Source organism: Rattus norvegicus, chromosome 12 (genome assembly GCF_021556685.1).
Source record: "Rattus norvegicus strain SHRSP/BbbUtx chromosome 12, alternate assembly SHRSP_T2T, whole genome shotgun sequence".
Classification (NCBI taxonomy): Eukaryota; Metazoa; Chordata; class Mammalia; order Rodentia; family Muridae; genus Rattus; species Rattus norvegicus.
In genome coordinates, this window is record NC_141545.1 from 26,281,157 (window position 1) to 26,300,696 (window position 19,540).

Here is a 19,540-nt window from a genome sequence, read left to right on the forward strand (position 1 = left end):
TGCTGGAGTCTGGCCTTACCTGAAGGACTTGTGGCAGAACTCAAATTACCATGCCCTTACCTCCCACCCTAGCCTGGTCTTGAACTTCTGATCTTCGTGTGTCTCGTTCCTAAATTGGGATCACAGGCATGTATCACCACACGTAGCTCTTTCTTTAATGTTTTAAAAAGTATATTTAGTTATTTATTTTGTGTGGGGAGGTGGGCATGTATGGGAGCCAAAGGACAACTTACGGGAGTCAGTTCTCTTCTTCCACCAAGTGAGATCTGGGAATCAAACTCAGGTCTTCAGGCTTGGCTGTAAGTTCCCTTACCCGTTCACCAGTCTCACTGGCCTTGCCCCTGCTCTTCCACAGTATGTTTTAATTCCTAGATGGGTGAGTCACACCCTATCCTGCCCTCAAGCCTTATGCCAAAAGATCCTTGGACTTTGATTCCTCCCTCCCTCCCTCCTCCCCTCCCTCCCTTCTTTCTTCCCTCCCTCCCTTCCTCCCTCCTTCCCTTCTGCCCTTCCCTCCCTCCCTCTCTTCCTTCTTCCCTCCCTTCCTTCCTCCCTCTCTTCCTTCTTTCCTTCCTTCCTTCCCTCCCTCTCTTCCTTCTTTCCTTCCTCCCCTCCCTCCCTCTCTTCCTTCCCTCCCTCCCTCCCTCCCTTCCTCCCCTCCCTCCCTCTCTTCCTTCCCTCCCTCCCTCCCTTCCTTCCCTCCCTCCCTCTCTTCTTTCCTTCTTTCCTTCCCTCCCTCCCTCTCTTCCTTCTTTCCTTCCTTCCTTCCCTCCCTTCCTTCCTCCCCTCCCTCCCTCTCTTCCTTCCCTCCCTCCCTCCCTTCCTTCCCTCCCTCCCTCTCTTCTCTCCTTCTTTCCTTCCCTCCCTCCCTCTCTTCCTTCTTTCCTTCCCTCCCTCTCTTCCTTCCTCCCCTCCCTCCCTCCCTTCCTTCCTTCCCTCCCTCCCTCTCTTCCTTCTTTCCTTCCTTCCCTCCCCCTTCCTTCCTTCCTTCCCTCCCTCCCTCTCTTCCTTCTTTCCTTCCTTCCCTCCCCCTTCCTTCCTTCCTTCCCTCCCTCCCTCTCTTCCTTCCCTCCCTCTCTTCCTTCCTTCCTTCCTTCTTTCCTTCCTTCCTTCCCTCCCTCCCTTCCTTCCCTTCCTCCCTCTCTTCCTTCTTTCCTACCTTCCTTCCCTCCCTCTCTTCCTTCCTTCCTTCCTTCCTTCATTTGTTTTTGTTTTTCAAGACAGGGTTTCTGTGTAGCCCTGGCTGTTCTGGAACTCACTCTATAGACCAGGCTGGCCTTGAACTCAGTGATCGCCTGCCTCTGCCTCTACCTCCTGAGTGTTGAGATCAAAGTTGTGCACCACCACCACACAACCACCACTTGGCTTAAATGTGTCCTTCTCTTTCTTGGGTCTCTCTGGCCTGGACTAGGCAGAGAGAAGGTTGGACTGTGTTCCTATGGGCCTTGGCATGATTGCTCAGCCACCTCTTTCTCCACAGAGGTGGGAGAGTGTCACATCTCAGAGGATTCCCAGATCGTGAGCTTTGATGATCATAGCCATCCTATCCAAGAGGCGTGTACTTACATCTTGGTCAAAGTGTGCCACCCCAGCATGAACCTGCCTTTCTTCACGATCAGTGCCAAGATTGACATGATCGCCAACAGCCACGAGACTTTCCGTGCCTATCAGCTGTATATTGACATCTTCAACTTCCACATCACTCTTCAGAAAAACCATTTAGTCCTCATAAGCTTGGTACTAATCCTGGAGGGGAAAGAAGAGTGAACGCTGGGAGGAGGGCCTCTGGTTCCCACATCTATTCATGGTTCTATCTTCCTCTTCAGATCAATGACTCAATGATCACCCTTCCTGCCACCACCCAGATCCCAGGACTCAGTGTCATGACTGAAGGCGTCTATACCATTGTCACAATTAAGGATGAAATTCTAGTCAAGTTTGAGAGCAATAATTTCTTAGTTATCAAAATTCCTGCAACCTCTAATGGGAAGGTTAGAAGGCTGTGGGCTGGGGAGGTGGGTTTGGGGTGTAGAAAGGCATACCATTCTTAACATATCGAAGATTCATTCCCTAGCATAGAGGAAGGAAACAGAATGTTCATTCTATGTAAGGATGGCAAACATGTATGGATGAAAAATGCCTTAGAACTTGGTATGCTGGTACCTGCCTCTGATCTGGCAAGCTCCAGGCTGCCGAGAGAGATGGTGTCTCAGAAACTAATGGCTTAGGTTCGATTGCTTTCAAGAGTGCCTACCTACTACCCAGGAAGCCTGGGTTCCATCCCTGGCAGTGCATAAACTGTGTGTAGTGGTGCAAGCCTATGATCCCTGCCCTTAGGAGCTGGAGGCAGAAAGATCAATAATTTAAGGTCATCCTCAGCTACACATCAAGTTTGGGGCCAACTACAGAAAACCCTGTTTCCAAAGAAAAAAATTAAAAAGGCAGAGAAGGTCATAGCCTAGTTACCTCAGGCACCTGTCTGAGGCCCTAGGTTTCTCCTGAACACCAAGAAGTGTGTTCCAAAAAAGTGTTCCATGGCACTGAAAAGCCACTCCCGTCTGCCCGCCTAGGTCTGCGGTGTGTGTGGCAATTTCAACGGTGAAGAAGAGGATGAACTCATGACACCCAGTGATGAGTTGGCTGAGAATGAGCAGGAGTTCATGGAGAGCTGGAAAGATAAGAACATTGACCCAAAGTAATGGCCCTCTAAGTCCGTCCATCCTTCCCTCCTCCCCTTCTCCCTTTCCCTCCTCCTTTCCTTCTGTTCCTTTCTCCCTCCCTTCTTCACATCCACTCTTCCAGGACACTGTCACTGTGTATCTCTGGCTGGCCCGGAACCTAATAGATTCACCAGGTTATCCTTGAACTCACCAATGTCCTCTTGTTTACCTCTGCGGTCTGGGATTGCAAGTATGCAGCACCACACCTAGTGCCTTCCTTATTTCTTTTCTCCTTCCTTCCTTTCTCTCTTTCTTCCTTCCTTCCCTCCCTCCATCCCTCCCTTCCTCCTCCTCCTCTTCTTCTTCCTCCTCCTCCTCTTCCTCTTCCTCCTCCTCCTCCCCCTCTTCCTCCTCCTCCTCCTCCTCCTCCTCCTCCTCCTCCTCCTCCTCCTCCTCCTCTTCTTTTTGTAGGATAGTGGACCTCAAACATTCCAGGCGAGGGCCCTAACCTGCAACTATATTCCCAACTTCCATTTTATTTTATTCATCGTTATCGTGTACATATGGTGTATGTGTGAGTATGGGCTCAAAAGTGCCATGATGCTCATGGGGAGTCTTGTACTTACACCTGCTGAGCTATTCACCATCACCTTTGGTGTGTGTGCGTGTGTGTGTGTGTGTGTGTGTGTGTGTGTGTGTGTGTGTGTGTGTAGGTCAGAGGACAATTTGCATGGGTCTGTTCTCTCCCTCTTCATTATGTAGGTTCCAGGTCAAATTCAGGTCCTGAGACTTAGTGGCACGTGCTTTACTTGCTGGCCTATCTCACCAGCCCCAACTTTGAACTTCTGATCCCCCAGCCTCCCACTGGCAAGCACTGGGACAGCGGGCAGGGACAGCAGGCATGTACCGCCAACCCAGCTCTGCTGAACCATTGCTCTCCCATTCCAGCTGCCAGAAAATAGAAGAACAGAGCGTCCATGTGGAACAGCAGGAGGTCATGCATGGGAAGTGCAGGCCCATAGACTTTGAGCAAGCCCAGGCAAACTGTCAAACCGCCCTCCAGAGTCCCGCCTGGGCCCACTGTTCTTCCCGGGTACCCACCAAGCCCTTCTTGCTGAAGTGCATGAACAGCTTCTGTGAATTCGGAGAACTCTTCCGTGCTCTTTGTGATTCTCTGCAGTCTTTCGAAGATTCCTGCCGGAACCAGGGGCTCGAGCCACCTATCTGGAGGAACAGCAGCTTTTGCCGTGAGTGCCTTGAGGTTACCCCATAGCTACGCTGAAACCACACTGTTCCTCAATTTCTCTCTAGTTTAAGCTGGCTTCAAAAGCGTGGTCTTCCTGCCTCTGCCTCCTGAACACTGGGGTAATAGGTGTGTTCCGCTATACCCTAAAAAGGTGTGTGTGTGTGTGTGTGTGTGTGTGTGAGAGAGAGAGAGAGAGAGAGAGAGGGGTGTGTGTGTGTGTGTGTGTGTGTGTGTGAGAGAGAGAGAGAGAGAGAGAGAGAGAAAGAGAGGTGTGTGTGTATGTGTGTGAGAGAGAGGGGTGTGTGTGTGGAGAGAGAAAGAGAGGTGTGTGTGTGTGTGTGAGAGAGAGAGAGATGTGTGTGTGTGGAGAGAGAAAAGAGAGGTGTGTGTGTGTGTGAGAGAGAGAGATGTGTGTGTGAGAAAGAGAGGTGTGTGTGTGTGAGAGATGTGTGTGAAAGAGAGAGAGAGAAAGGTGTGTGAGTGTGTGTGTGTGTGAGAGAGAGAGAGAGAGAAAGGGGTGTGTGTGTGTTTGTGAGAGAGAGAGAAAGAGAGAGAAATGTGGGTGTGAGAGAGAGAAAGAGAGGTGTGTGTGTGTGAGAGAGAGGTAGGTGTGAGTGTGTGTGTGTGAGAGAGAGAGAGGAGAGAGAGAGAGGGAGAGAGATGTGTGTGTGTGAGAGAGAGAGAAAGAGAGGTGTGTGTGTGTGTGAGAGGGAGAGAGGTGTGTGTGTGAGAGAGAGAGAGAAAGGTGTGTGTGTGAGTGTGTGTGTGTGAGAGAGAGAGAAAGGGGTGTGTGTGTGTGTTTGTGAGAGAGAGAGAAATGTGTTGTGTGTGAGAGAGAGAGGTAAGTGTGAGTGTGTGTGTGTGAGAGAGAGAAAGGGGTGTGTGTGTTTGTGAGAGAGAGAGAAAGAAAGAGAGAGAGAGAGGGAGAGGGAGGGAAGAGGAGGGGAGGGAGGGAAGGAAGAGGAGAGAGGGAGGGAGGGAAGAGGGGGAGGGGAGGGCGCATATGCATGTGTCTGTGCATATGGAGACTAGAAGCCAATGTCAATGTGCTATTCTTCAGTACAGCCATCTCCATTATATATGATTCATATATGATTTCAGGGCTGACCAATTGGTAACGGATCATCAGTTGGGGGTTCATTTGTGGAGCTAATTATCATTATCATGGGGATAAGCATCATGACTGCAGCCTCCCCGTTGTTTCCAGGAGATACAATCTCACAGCAGATTCCCTGGCGCTCGGACTCTTAGGCTCCTTCCGTCCCCTCTTCTGCAGTGTTCCCGAGCCTTGGTTGTAGGCGTTTCGACGCAGATTTATTAGAGGGGGTCTAAGCAGTTGTTTTACACTTGGACCTCTCTTGATTATTTGTGATGGTCTCCATCTGTTGCAAAGAGAAGTTTCTAGGCTGAGGGTGAGAGCTATACTTTTTTTTTTTTTTTTTTGGTTCTTTTTTTTTTCGGAGCTGGGGACCGAACCCAGGGCCTTGCGCTTCCTAGGTAAGCGCTCTACCACTGAGCTAAATCCTCAGCCCCAAGAGAGCTATACTTATCTGTGGATAAAGGATACGTAGTTAGAATGCAGCTCAAAATTATTCCGGTTTAGTGAAGTGGTGGAGTCTTCATTAAGATCCATGACCCCGGGTTAGGTTCCCCGTACCAGGCGCTCGTTCCCTCTTGCTGAGCGGGCCTTACGTGCAACTAGACAGCTTTTGGTTATTGCCAAGATATGAGTACCAGCATCGGACCCGAGGGGCTATCTTACCACGCTTGCTGTTGTGACGCATAGGGGTCCCAGCTGGGTAGGACAAGTGGTTGTTTCTTTCCTTCCTTTGAAATCTGCACAGCACCTCCTGGAACCATGAAAACCAGTCCTCGGGGCAAGGCTTTCAGATAGGATCCAGCTCAGATCCTTCAGTGTCTGTGTCCTCAGCAAACGGAATCTACCTTCACGTTTGGAGGGCACTCACGGCTCCATTGTGTTGGGCATTTTTTTGGACTTCCATGACCATCTACGTTTGGGTTTTATTGCTGCGAAGAGACACCATGGCCAAGGCAACACCTATAAAGGAAAACATTTCATTGAGCCTGGCTTACAGTTTCATAGGTTCAGTCCATCATCACGGTGAGAAGCAAGGAGTCATGGCCGACAGACTTAGTGCTAGAGGAGCCAAGAGTTCTACATCTTAAGCCAAAGGCAGCCAGGAGGAGACTCTTCCTCAGACACCTGTGGAGGAGGCTCTGATCCCACTGGGCAGACTTGAGCATATGAATGGGACCTCAAAGCCCCACCTCCACAGTAACACCTAACGAGGCCACACCTCCTCCAACAAGGCCACACCTCTTCCAACAAGGCCACACCTCCTAATAGTGCCATTTCCCATGGGCCAGGCATATATAAACCACCACACTGACCAACAACTCCAAAGGGGTTTCTCACACCTGATACTGAGGGTTTTGTTAGTCTTGCTCTGTAGGTGCTTTGCCAACCTAGGTGACATCACTTCATTTAAACTGCATATGTATGCACATACACTTACATGCATTATATGTAATATTTCTTCTTCTTCTTCTTCTTCTTCTTCTTCTTCTTCTTCTTCTTCTTCTTCTTCTTCTTCTTCTTCTTCTTCTTCTTCTTCTTCTTCTTCTTCTTCTTCTTCTTCTTCTTTCAAAACAAAGTCTCCCTGTGTGGCTTTGGCTGTCCTGGAACTCACTCTGTAGACCGGACTAGCCGCAAACTCATAGAAATCCACCTGCCTCTGCTTCCCAAGTGTTGGGATCAAAGGCATGTCCTACCACTGCCTGGCTGGCTTGTTGTTGTTGTTGTTGTTGGTGGTGGTGGTGGTATTTTGGGGTATTTGTGGAGGTGTAGGCATCCTTTGGTGTGTATTCTACGTCCCCAAAGCTGGCTCTGCTCCTGTCAGGTACCAGGTGCTAATAGTTCTTCAGCTAGGGTAGGAGCTCATTCATGGTTCCCTTCTCCATGCTGAGATTTTGTTGAACTTGAACTTGTGCAAGTCTCGTGCGTGTTGTCACAACCACTGTGAGTCGATGTATGCGAATGCCTTGTTGCGTCTGGAAAAATACTGTTTCCTTATAGCCATCCACCCAGACTGGCCTCAGACTTCCATGGGAGCCAAACATGACCTTGCACTTCTGATCCTCCAAATACCAGTGGGTCTTTTTTAAGTTGTATAACTTTAAAAAAAAGAGGGGGGGGGGGCTGGAGAGATGGCTCAGTAGGCACTGTTAGGATCTTTACGGTTGTGTGACCCTCACCATAAACCAAGAGCCTTTAAATTTTTAAAGGGGGGACTGGAAAGATGACTCAGCACTTTTTGCAGAGGTCCCAACATCCACATCAGATGGCTCCCAAACCCCTGTAACTCCACCTCCAGGGGATCTAATCCCTTCTTCTGGCCTCCGTGGGCTCCCTTACACACATGACACAGCAAACCCACACACAAGTATGCATGCACACACATGCACACACATATACACATAATGTAAAACAAGGAATAATGAAAACTTTTTTGCATTATTATTGTTATTATTGTTGTTGTTGTTGTTGCTGTTGTTGTTAATTTAGTTGTCCCTTCATATCAGCGGGGTTCTGACTGGGTCCAGGAACCACAAAGGTAGCAACATCCGAGGATGTCTATGTCCCTTTCATAAAGTGACATAGAGTCTTTTCAGTACCCATGTACAACCTCCAATATACTTCCAACCACCTCGATGGCTTCTGATATATAACAGGGTGTGCATGCTAAGTCAGCCAGGCCAGGAGGATAGCACAGTGGTAGAATGACTGCCTAGAATCCCTCATGATGGGCTGGGGAAAGAGCCAGTTAGTTAACTGAGGGATAACCGATGCGAACAGCGTATGGCTCGCTCTGCCCGCCCATGAATGCAGTGTGTACTCCATTGAGTGCAGCGTGTACTGCATTTGCCCACTCTCTATTTTGCGTTATTACATCTATTTGTTTATTATCTGTGCACGTGCATGCGAGAGCATGCGTACATACGTGCAAGCGTGTAGCCACAGGCATGCAGCAATCAGAAGACAGCTTTGGAGAGTTAGTTCGCTCTTTTCGCTGTGTGGATCTCAGAAATTCAATTCAGGTCATCAGACTTGACAGCAAACACCTTTACCTGCTGGGACATCTGTTGAGCCCTGTCTCTCTACATTGTTAAAACTTACTTGTATAGCCAAGGATAGCCTTGGTTCTTGGATCCTTCTGCTCTGTCCCCTGAGTGTTGGAGTTTAGCTCTTTCCCTTAAAGACCATTTTAAATTCTCAACAGTTTCCCTCACTGCCATGTGGCCACATTATACCTAGTGCTCAACTGTATGTCCTATACTTATCGACTGAAGACATGAAGGGCATTTTGCTATATGGGCTAACCTGGATAGGTTTCCCACATAAATTTAAAAGAATGTTGTTTGTTTGTTTGTTTGTTTACTTTCTCATTTATTTCTTCGGGGCTATACCCACAGCCCATACTCAGCCAAAGTTGAATGAATAATAATAAAATGGGAGTCAAGTTATGTTGATTGAACCTGCCCTGATTTCTGCAGCCTTTGCTTCCTCGGGCCCCTTCTGACCCCTGTAACTTATGCCAGTCTCCCTCTAATCCATAGCTCTGGAGTGCCCAGCTCACAGTCACTACACAAACTGCCTCCCTTCCTGTCTACCTTCCTGCTTGGACCCAGACAGCCGCTGTGAGGGCTCTGGCCACAAAGTCCCTGCCACCTGCAAGGAGGGTTGCATCTGTCAACCTGACTATGTGCTGAATAATGACAAGTGTGTGCTCAAATCTCAATGTGGCTGCAGAGATGGTAAAGGTGTCTTCACCCCGGTGAGTGGGAGGAGAAAGTGGGATTGGGGGTCACTTTTTCCTTTCCATTGCTTCTCTCAATCTGGAATGAACTTGTCTGGACCAATGGCTTTGGAGTATGAAAATTGGTCAGAGCCTGGCACAGGCTCCGATTAGTGCACTACCTCTGAACTATGTCCCCAGTCACTTGATGGGGGACTGTACACAGGAGCTCTTTTCTGAACACCACCTCCAGCCCCCACCTCCCATCTTGGTTTATTGACTCAGTGGAGGTGAAACCTGCATACAGACAGGAAGGCTGTCTTTCCAGAAGTATCTCCCTCCCACTTACTATATTTCCCTTCACATGGCTTCTGCAGGAAGGGAAGAACTGGATCTCCAATAGCTGTACCCAGAACTGTGTCTGCATTGGAGGGACCATTGAGTGCCAGAATTTCCAGTGTCCCTTGGGGGCTCAGTGCAGGGACAATGAAGATGGCAGCAGTACCTGTGTCAAAATCAGTAAGGGGCCATGGAGAAGGTGGAGAGGGTGTGCTTATTTCTGGAGGGACCGGTGGCAAGACAAGAAGGTCCTTTAGTCCCCTGGCCTAAGAGGTGGAGGATAGGAGGTACCACAGTGCAGAGGGGTTCTGGGAAAGCATGGCTGGGCTGTGTTCCTTTGCAATTTAAGTCTTTTAATTCAAGTTAGTCTCCCACGTTCCCTTGGGAGATCCATCTTCTTCTTTTCTAAGGTTGTGGCACCAAGTGCACACTCGGTTAACAGCTGCTGGCAGTAACAGAATGAACGTAGTCTTGGCTTCTTGTCACTCAAGCCCAGCCTGATTTCTGTAGTTTCTGCTTTGTCCAGCCCTTCTGAACCTCTCCAGTAACCTGCCTCTCCTCCTCCCTGTAGGTGTTCAGTGCCCGGTCCACAGCATCTACACCAAATGCCTTCCCCCCTGTCCTCCTACCTGCTCCAACCCAGATGGCCACTGTGAGGCCACAAGCCCCGACATCCCTGCCATTTGCAGAGAAGGCTGCCTCTGCCAGACTGGCTTTGTATCTGATAACGACAAGTGTGTGCCCGCAACTGAGTGTGCCTGCAAAGACACCCAGCGTGGCTTCATCTTGGTGAGTGGGCGTGGAGAGTAGGTTTTGGGTCCCCTTCCTCCTTCCCTCTGCTTGTCTCTGCTTGGGATGCTCCTGTCCTTATGGCTATCTCTGGAATGTGAGGACAGCTTAGGGCCTGGTACACAGCAGACACATGCTCTGGGGATGAGCTTTAGCCCAGTATATCACTATGGGATTCTAGGCAAGCCTTCTAACCCTGAACCATGCAGCACTCTCTGTCTGATGTGATTCTGGGCTAACAATGTACTTCTTAGCCACACCCCATGATGCTCCATAAAGGCTTTTTGTCTACGGCCCCATTAAAAAACAACAGATACGGAGCTGGAGGGATGGCTCAGGGGTTAAGAGCACCGGCTGCTCTTCCAGAGGTCCCGAGTTCAATTCCCAGCAACCACATGGTGGCTCACAACCATCTGTAACGGGATCTGATGCTTCCTTCTGGTGTGTCTGAAGACAGCGACAGTGTGCTCACATACATAAATCAATCTTTTTAAAAAACAACAGATATTTTGTACTGGTACTTGGTTGGCTGAGTAGATATGGAACTCAAAGGCAGGGAGCATACAGAAACCCTTGAGACATGAGGCTAGCCCGATTCTTGAGAGCATCCCCTCAGTCTACACCTCCTTTCTTATCCCCTGACTTCTGTAGGCAGGCAAGACTTGGATCTCCGAAGACTGTACGCAGAGCTGTACCTGCGTGAAAGGGACCTTGAGGTGCCGGGATTTTCACTGTCCCTCAGGGACTTACTGCAGGAACAGTACCTGTGTCAAAATCTGTAAGGGAGCTGTGGGCAGGGTGGGGAGGGTGTGCTCAAGGCAGGAAAAGTCAGAGGCAGGGCAAGAGGATCTGGGCCCTCTGGGCCTAAAGCTGAGGGCTAAGAGATACCCTAGTTAGGAAACCCTCTAGTGACTCATGTTTAGCTAAATCTGTTCCCAACGCTAGACTCTAAATGGTTACTCTCCCACATTCTTTCTCCTTTCTTCCCTATGTCTTGGCACAGAATCCACTGTCAGTAAGTGTTTGCTGAATGCACAGTGAAAGGGGAGAAGCCCCAAGATCTGTTATTCTACCCAGCTTGGTTTCTGTATTCTACAGGGCACCTCTACTCTCTCCACTAACCACCTTCTCCTTGAACCCCATAGTTCTGCAGTGCCCGGCCCACAGCCAGTTCACAGACTGCCTTCCCCCCTGTCATCCTTCCTGCTCTGATCCCGAAGGCCACTGTGAGGGCATCAACACCAAAGGCCCCTCTCACTGCAAAGAGGGCTGCGTGTGTCAATCTGGCTATGTGCTACAAGACGACAAGTGTGTGCTCAAAATCGAGTGTGGCTGCCGAGACACGCAGGGTGGCTTCATTCTTGTGAGTTGGTGTAGAAAGTGGGTTTGAGAGTGCTTGGTGGGTCACTCTCTTGTGCGTATTGATCAGGGTTCTCTAAGTGACAGCGGGTGGAATGACTATGTATAGAAAGGGGATTTATTAGAGTGACTTACACACTGTGGTCCAGCTAATCCAGCAATGGCTGTCTACAAATGGGAGGTCCAAGAATCTAGTAGTTGTTCAGTCCATGAAGCTAGATCTCTTGGGCATATACTGGGCTTTAATATATTCCAGAATCTCAAAGAAGTAGGCTTTAATACCAGTGAAGGAATGGATTTGCTAGAGAGAGCACGCATACAAAGAGAGAGAAAACTCTGCAGTGCCCTTATGTAGACTGCCAGTACAAGGTATGGTGCCTATTAAAGGTGAATCTTCGGGGTTGGGGATTTAGCTCAGTGGTAGAGCGCTTGCCTAGCAAGCGCAAGGCCCTGGGTTCGGTCCCCAGCTCTGAAAAAAAGAAAAAAAAAAGGTGAATCTTCTTACCTCAAAGATCCAGATTAGAAGTCGGTCTTCCCTCTTCAAATGATTTGATTAAGAAAGGAAATCACTCATAGGTGTGTCCAGCCTTTTGGTTTTTAGTTCATTCCAGATGTAATCAGGTTGGCAACCAAGAATAGCCATCAACTATAGTGCACCTAAGAAGACCTGGGGTTCAAATTACCACAACCCACAAAAACTATTGTAGTGGTTCGGTACTCACAGTGCTAGTCTTGTGGAGAGCAGCGCATGTGTATATGTATGCATGCATGCATGTATTATGTGTGTATGCATGCATGCATGTATTATGTGTGTGCATGCATGCATGTGCTATGTGTGTATGCATGCATGTGTATTATGTATGTGTGCATGTATGTATGTGCGCGTGTATGCATGCATGTGTGTATACATGCATGTTGTATGCATGTATGTATGCATGTATGTATGTATTTCTTTAAATAGGTTTGGTGGCTCTAACAGTGAGCCATTCCCTTCCATATGGAGGCGCTCTCACAGGAGGATCCCAGGCAAGCACTGTACCCCCAGCCGCAGGTGCAGCATTGGGTCCTTTGTTTGGTCTTGATTTTGAGACAGGATCCCATTGTGTAGCTCTGGCTGACCTAGAACTTACTGACATCCACCTGCTTTTGATTCCCGAGTGCTTGGACCAAAGGTGTGTGCCACCACATCCTGACAAGATATAATGGTTTTCCTTTTTTTTTTCCCACCTGCGGGTGATTGGCACACTAGGTGGAGAATCTACAAATAGGGAGGGCAGATTGAAGCCCTTCGGACCTGGGTGCATCTGTGTCCCTCGAACCAGCCTGCTCTTCCTCATTTCCTTTTATGGCTTCTGCAGGCAGGCAAGAACTGGACCTCCAGAGGCTGTACCCAGAGCTGTAACTGCATGGAGGGGGTCGTTCGATGCCAGCATTTCCAGTGTCCCTCAGGGACTTACTGCCAGGACATTGCGGATGGCACCAGTAACTGCGCCAGTAAGGGAGCCATGGTGGGAGGTGGAGCTGCTGTGCCCCTGACTAAAGGGCTCAGGGGAGAGGGAGATTGGTTCCCCAGGCCTTCGAGATCAGGGATAGAGGAGAGAGATTCTGGGACACCACAACTCATCTGGTTCTTTCTCAGCATTTGTCTTTCCTTGGTTAGTACCCCACTTCATTGCTTCCTTGGAGCTTAGCACTCATGCTCAGTAAATGTTTGCTGGATGAATAAGGCAATGGGTTGGTCATCCGGCCATGCCTGGTTTCCATAGTCACTGCTCCCTGAGCCTCTCTAATCTTCTCTACTAACCCAACTCTCCCTCTACCCCACAGCTCTGCAGTGCCCTGCCCACAGCAGCTTCACCAACTGCCTCCCTTCCTGCCTGCCTTCCTGCTTGGACCCAGAAGGTCACTGTGAGGGCTTCACTACCAAAGGCCCCTTCGCCTGCAAGGAGGGCTGTGTCTGTGAACCTGGCTATGTGCTGCTTGACGACAAGTGTGTGCCCAGATTAGAGTGTGGTGGTTGCAAAGACGCCCAGGGTGTCCTCATCTCTGTGAGTGGCCGTGGAGAGTGGGATGCGGGGGTAGGAGTAGGGGTGGCTGGGGAAATGGCTCAGAGAGTAAGGTATATGCATCAGAAGAATGTGGACCTGCGTTTGAATCTCTGGAACACATGTGAATCTCTGCCATGCAAGTAACTGGGTGGGTAGCCTATGCCTGTAATCTAGAGCTCCTACTGGGAGATGGGAGGTAGAGACAGGAGAATCCCTAGAAACTTGAGGGCTACCCGAGTGCTGTGTGCTTAGTGGAGAAGGACAAAGAGGGGAGGGAGGGAAGGGAAGGAAGGAGGAGAGAGAGAGAGAGACAGAGACAGAGACAGAGAGACAGAGAGACAGAGAGACAGAGACAGAGAGATACAAAAACAGACAGAGAGAGACAGAGAGAGACAGTGACAGAGAGAGACAGAGAGAGACAGACAGAGAGACGGAGAGAGACAGAGACAGAGAGACAGAGAGAAGAAACAGAGAGAGAGACAGTGACAGAGAGAGAGACAGAGACAGAGAGAGAAGAGACACAGAGAGAGAGACAGAGAGAGACAGAGAGAGAGACAGAGAGAGAGACAGAGAGAGAGAGAGAGAGAGAGAGAGAGAGAGAGAGCGCACTGTCTCAATATGAAATGAAAGGCGAGGATTATTACCCTCTGACTTCTGCAGATTCATGTGCTGCAGTCCCCACACATAAACATACCCACCACACACAAAGATCGTTTTGAAAAGTGCAGTTGGGCAAACTTTCTCTTTCCTTCCGACTTGTGTGCCTGGGATGAGCCTGTCTATGTACATGGCTGCCTCCGGAGTGTGAAGGTTAATCAGGTTCTGGCAGATATTAGATGAGTGTGCTCTCTGTAGCTGAGCCTAACAGTCAAATCTTATGTAGTCAGAAGCTGTGTGAACTGCCCCAGGCCACCAAGGAGAGATTGGAGGCTTGACCGATACCTCTACCTCGGAGTCCCTCTGTAAGCATTCTGATGAGGGCTTCCAGGCAGGTGCTCTGCCAATCGCACAGGGCTTCCCCCACCCCCACTTTCCATCAATAGTTGGTTGACTGAATAGAAGTCTGCAGCTACGAAGGGCAAAGGTCAACACTTCAGAGAGATGAGGCTGTGGCCCTGGAACCAGACCTTCTGCCCCGGCTCCGTTTTTAATCCCTGTGGCTTCTGTAGGCAGACAAGACATGGATCAACAAAGGCTGCACAGAAATCTGTACCTGTGTGACAGGGACCATCCACTGCACGAATTTCCAGTGTCCCTTGGGGACTTACTGCAAGGACATTGAGGATGGCAACACTAACTGCACCAAAATCTGTAAGAGGACCACAGGAAAGGGGGAGGGTGCTGTTCATGACTGGGGAGACTGGGGGCACGGCAAGAAGGGACTTAGTCCCCTGGGCCTTAAAGGTTGGGGTAGGAGGTGACACAGTGAGGAGAGATTCTAGGGACCAGTTTTTGGGCTAAGTACTTTCCTAGTCTTGGTTTCCTCATGGTTACTACCCCATAATAACTTAGAAGGTCCATTCTTATTACTTTCTTTCCTAGGGGATTGGCATATAGCCTGTTCAATAAATGTTTTTGAGGGGAAAAAATAAAAAAAACTACCTTCAAGTTCTCGTGAACACTTTACCTTCTCCCGTTTCTACAGCATCTGCTTCCATAAGCCGCCTCTGGGCCTCTCCACTTACCCTGCTCTCTCTTCCCCCCACAGCTCTGCAGTGCCCCCCTCACAGCCTCTACACCCACTGCCTTCCCTCCTGCCTGCCTTCCTGCTCGGACCCAGAGGGCCTCTGTGGGGGCACCAGCCAGAAAGCGGCCTCCACCTGCAGGGAGGGCTGTGTCTGTGAACCCGGCTATGTGCTGAGGAACGACAAGTGTGTGCTCAAAATTGAGTGTGACTGTGAAGATGCCCATGGTGTCCTCATCCCCGTGAGTGGGCGTGGAGAGTGGGATGCTTGGGGCTGGGAAGTGGCCCGGCGTATGAAACATTTGTTCTGCAAGTGTGAGAACCTGACCTTGAACCCCTACAACCTGTGGAAACTGTGTTAGCCTGGCTCTAATTCCAGGGGGTCCTATTGGCATATGGGGTACAGGGGCAGGAGAATTCCCAGAAACCTAAAGGAGAGAAGGGGGAGGGAGAGGGAGAAGGATAGGGATAGGGAGGGAAGGAGGCAAGGAAGGAGGTGGAGAGAGAGAGAGAGAGAGAGAGAGAGAGAGAGAGAGAGAGAGAGAGCTGTAGAATGTGAGGACCAACACCTGAGATTTTCTCTGGCTTCTACAGATATATGCACTCCTATTTACAGGCATGCCAAAGAAAACACAAACATACATGCACACATATACATACCTGTGTTCACACACATGTGCACACACATACATGTACACATGCATATACATGTACACACACATTTGTTCTAAAAACTAGCATTGTACTGAATATGGTGACACATTTTTTTTCTTTTTTAAATTCATTTATTTTATTTCCTTTACATCCATACCATAGTTTCCCCTCCTTCCTCTCCCAATTCTTTCCCCCTCTCCCTATCCAGTCCTCCTCCCTTTCTCTTTAGTAAAAGGGGACGCCTCCAATGGATCAACCAGCCTTGGCATATCAAGTTGCAGTAGTACTAGGTGCATCTTCTATTGAGGCTAGGTGAGGCAGCCCAGTGAGAGGAAAGGAATCCAAAGGCAGGCGACAGAGTCACAGGACAGTCCCTGTTTCTACTGTTAGGAGTCATACTTGAAGGCCAAGCTATACAACTGTTACATATGGAGGCACATTTCTGTAAGCCCAGCACTCAGGAGGCAGAGGCAGAGGCAGGAGCAGAGAGGCAGGGGCAGGGGCAGGGGCAGGGGCAGGGGCAGGGGCAGGAGCAGGGGCAGGGGCAGGGGCAGGGGCAGGGGCACGGGCACAGGCACAGGCACAGGCACAGGCACAGGCACAGGCACAGGTAGAGGCAGGTAGATCTCTATGAGTTCAAGACCAGCTAGGTGTACAAAGTGAGTTCTAGGACAGACAGGGTTACCAAATGAGATCCTGTCTCAAAACAAAAACAAACAAAAATCCAGCTGGGATTGGGGTCACTGCCTCCTCTCTTCTGCTTCTCTCTGCTTGGGATGCTCCCTATCTGAATGGATAAAGATTAGAAAGTGAAGGACACCTTTAATCCCAGCACTCGGAAGTCAGAAGCAGGGGGATATCTGAGTTTGAGGCCAGCCTGGTCTACACAGTGAGTTCCAGTACAACCAGGGCTACACAGAGAAATCACGTCTATAAAAAAAAAAAAAAAAAAAAAAAAAAAAAAAAAAAAAGGAAGTCCTAGAATGTTAGGCCAGTGTTCCTCTGCTGATCCAGGCTCCTGTCCCCTCTCAGGGATATAAGAATGAGTTATACATTACCTAACATGCATTTGAGGACTGAGGTCTGCCACTAAACCATACCCCACCCTCACTGGGGATCCTAGCAGATTCTCTATGAGCCTGGTCCCTAGCCCCTCACTGGAAAATTCTGGGCAATTGCTCTACCTCTCAACCAATCTCCTATTCCCTTTAGAGGATGCCAGGTTAAGTGTTCTACAGACTTCTGTTTCTGAGCTATGCTCCCAAAGCCACCAATTGCGGAGTATAGGCTTAAGCTCTAACACCAAACGAAACCTTCAAATCCTCAGGGTTCTAGGCATGTTCTGTACCAGTAAGCTATGTACACAGCCCGAGATGCATTCCCCCCAAATCTCTTCCTTCCATGTTTAGGATAGACATGACATGAGTTAATACAGAGGGCAAAGGTCAGCCCTTCAAACAAGAGTCAAGGCTGTTTCTCTCTAACCAGTCCCTCTGCCCCGACTCCCTGCCTCTCCCCATTGGCTTCTGCAGACAGACACGATCTGGATCAATAGGGGCTGCACCCAGACCTGCACCTGCATGGGAGGGGCCATCCAGTGCCAGAATTTCAAGTGTCCCTTAGACACTTACTGCAAGGACATCGAGGATGGCAACAGTAACTGCACCAATATCGGTAAGGGAGCCATGGCGGGGGTGGGGGGTGGGGGAGGGTGTGCTCATGGCTGGAAGCATCGGGAGGGGAAGGAGGAGTTCAGCCCTCTGGGCTTTAAGATCTGGGGTTGGGGGGGGTACCACTCTGGGGAGGGAGCGTGAGCACCCTCTCATCACTGTCTTTAGATTGTTCATCTCCAAACTGAGCTAGAAGGTCCACATTCTCTTAAAGGATGCTTTTAATACACGTATAGTGCTGTATGCGTGTGTGTGTGTGTGTGTGTGTGTGTGTGTGTGTGTGTGTGTGTGTGTGCGCGCGCGCACATGAGTGTAGTGAGTGTAGTACATGTGGAGGCCAAAAGGAACACTGAGTCCCTGAAGGAGGAATTATATGAGGTATCGAGCCACCTTACATGGAGGCTGAATTCAAGTCCCATCTAACAGCAGCAAGCAATCTTAAAGGCTGAACCACCTCTCTGCTCCCCGTCTGGTTTCTGTAGTTTGCTCACTTGGACCTTTTAGGTCACCTCTACTAATTCTAGTCTCCCTCCACCCCCTAGAGCTCCATTGCCCGGCTCACAGCCACTACAGCAACTGCCTTCCACACTGTCAGCCTTCCTGCTCGGACCCTGATGGCCACTGTGAGGGTTCCAGTACCAAAGCCCCCTCCACCTGCAGGGAGGGCTGTGTCTGTGAACCTGACTATGTGCTGAATGGCAACAAGTGTGTGCTCAGAATAGAGTGTGGCTGCAAAGACACCCAGGGTGTCCTCATCCTCGTGAGTGGGTGTGGAGAGTGGGATTTGGGGGTGGGGGTGGGGCTGGGAAGGGGCCAGTGTGTGAAACTGGAGGATTCTAGGCACGTACTATACCGCTGAGCTATGCCCACAACCTTCAATGCATTTTCTGCCCCGTCCCCAAATACCTTCCATCCAGAGTTGGTAAATGAGTACACACAGAACCTGGAGACAAGGAGGACAAAGTACTCCCTAAGAAAGGAGGCAACCTTGTCCTTCTCTAACAAACCCTGTGCCCCCACTTCCTTCCGCTTGACATCTGCAGGAAGACACGACCTGGATCAACAGAGGTTGTACTCGGAGCTGCACCTGCGTGGGAGGGGCCATCCAGTGCCAGAAACATCACTGCCCCTCAGGGACTTACTGCAAAGACGCGGAGGGGGACAGCAGTAGCTGCGCTCCAATCAGTAAGGGAGCCTCGGGGGTGTGGAGAGGGTGTGCTCATGGCTCAAGAGACCAACCAGGGGCAGGGCAAGAAGGAGATGAGACCCCTTGGCCTATGAGATCTGGGAGAAGAGGCATCATAGTGGGAATGGCTTCTGGGATCCATGGCTGGGCTGGGTTCCTTCTCACTCTGGGTCCTCAGCTGGCAGTCTCCGCGTTAACTTGGAAGGTGCATGCTTCCTTTGAAAGATTTTATTTTTAGTTCCATGTATGTCAGTATATAGGTGTGTGCACCTGAGTCAGGGCATGCAGGAGCCACAGAGGATATCAGAGAGATGTTCAGGAGCTGGAGTTACGGGAGACTTGAGCAGGCCAAACTTAACTCAGATCTACCACGAGAACAGCAAGTCTGCTTAACTGCTGAGCCTCCTCTCCAGCCCCAAGAGATCCAGTCTTTCTTTCTTTCCTTATGGCTGGGCACAAAAAGTCCACATTCAGTAAATGTTGGATGAATGAATAACAAAGGGGAGAAGAAGCTCCACACTCTGGAACTTGCTGCCTACTCTGCTCTCTGTAGCAGGCTTTGCCCAGTATCCTCTCCCCTAACCTCACTCTCTTCCCCTCACAGCTCTGCAGTGCCCCGCCCACAGCAGCTTCACCAACTGCCTCCCTTCCTGCCTGCCTTCCTGCTCGGACCCAGAAGGCCACTGTGAGGGCTCCACCACCAAAGGCCCCTTCGCCTGCAAGGAGGGCTGTGTCTGTGAACCTGGCTATGTGCTGCTTGACGACAAGTGTGTGCCCAGAATAGAGTGTGGCGGCTGCAAAGACGCCCAGGGTGTCCTCATCCCCGTGAGTGGGAGAGTGGGATGCGGGGGTGGGGGCTGGAGAGAGAGTTCAGTGGGTAAAATGTTTGCCTGCCCGAGTGTGAGGACATGAGTTTGAATTGGTACAACCAACGTAAGCCTCGGTGGTGTGTCTGTTATTCCAGGGATATCCTACTAGGAGGTGGGAGGCGGGGACAGGAGAGCCCGAGAAACATGAGAGCTAGCTAGTGTGTAGGCAGGGGTTAAGGACAACAGCAAAGAGAAGAGACAAAAATCACGATGACAGAG

At 50.0% G+C, this 19,540-nt stretch overlaps 1 protein-coding gene across 1 annotated transcript in view; it reads left to right on the forward strand.

Annotated features, from left to right (window-relative positions):
• Positions 1–19,540, forward strand: part of Zan (zonadhesin) — a 105,620-nt gene that overhangs the window by 45,330 nt on the left and 40,750 nt on the right. Inside the window, 17 exon segments of the mRNA NM_001107134.3 lie at positions 1,481–1,737; positions 1,827–1,991; positions 2,571–2,695; positions 3,609–3,907; positions 8,545–8,762; positions 9,101–9,242; positions 9,634–9,851; positions 10,503–10,629; positions 10,997–11,214; positions 12,569–12,704; positions 13,038–13,258; positions 14,428–14,569; positions 14,967–15,184; positions 17,129–17,270; positions 17,809–18,026; positions 18,310–18,451; positions 19,057–19,277. Coding sequence (NP_001100604.2) covers positions 1,481–1,737; positions 1,827–1,991; positions 2,571–2,695; positions 3,609–3,907; positions 8,545–8,762; positions 9,101–9,242; positions 9,634–9,851; positions 10,503–10,629; positions 10,997–11,214; positions 12,569–12,704; positions 13,038–13,258; positions 14,428–14,569; positions 14,967–15,184; positions 17,129–17,270; positions 17,809–18,026; positions 18,310–18,451; positions 19,057–19,277 — 3,209 coding nt within the window.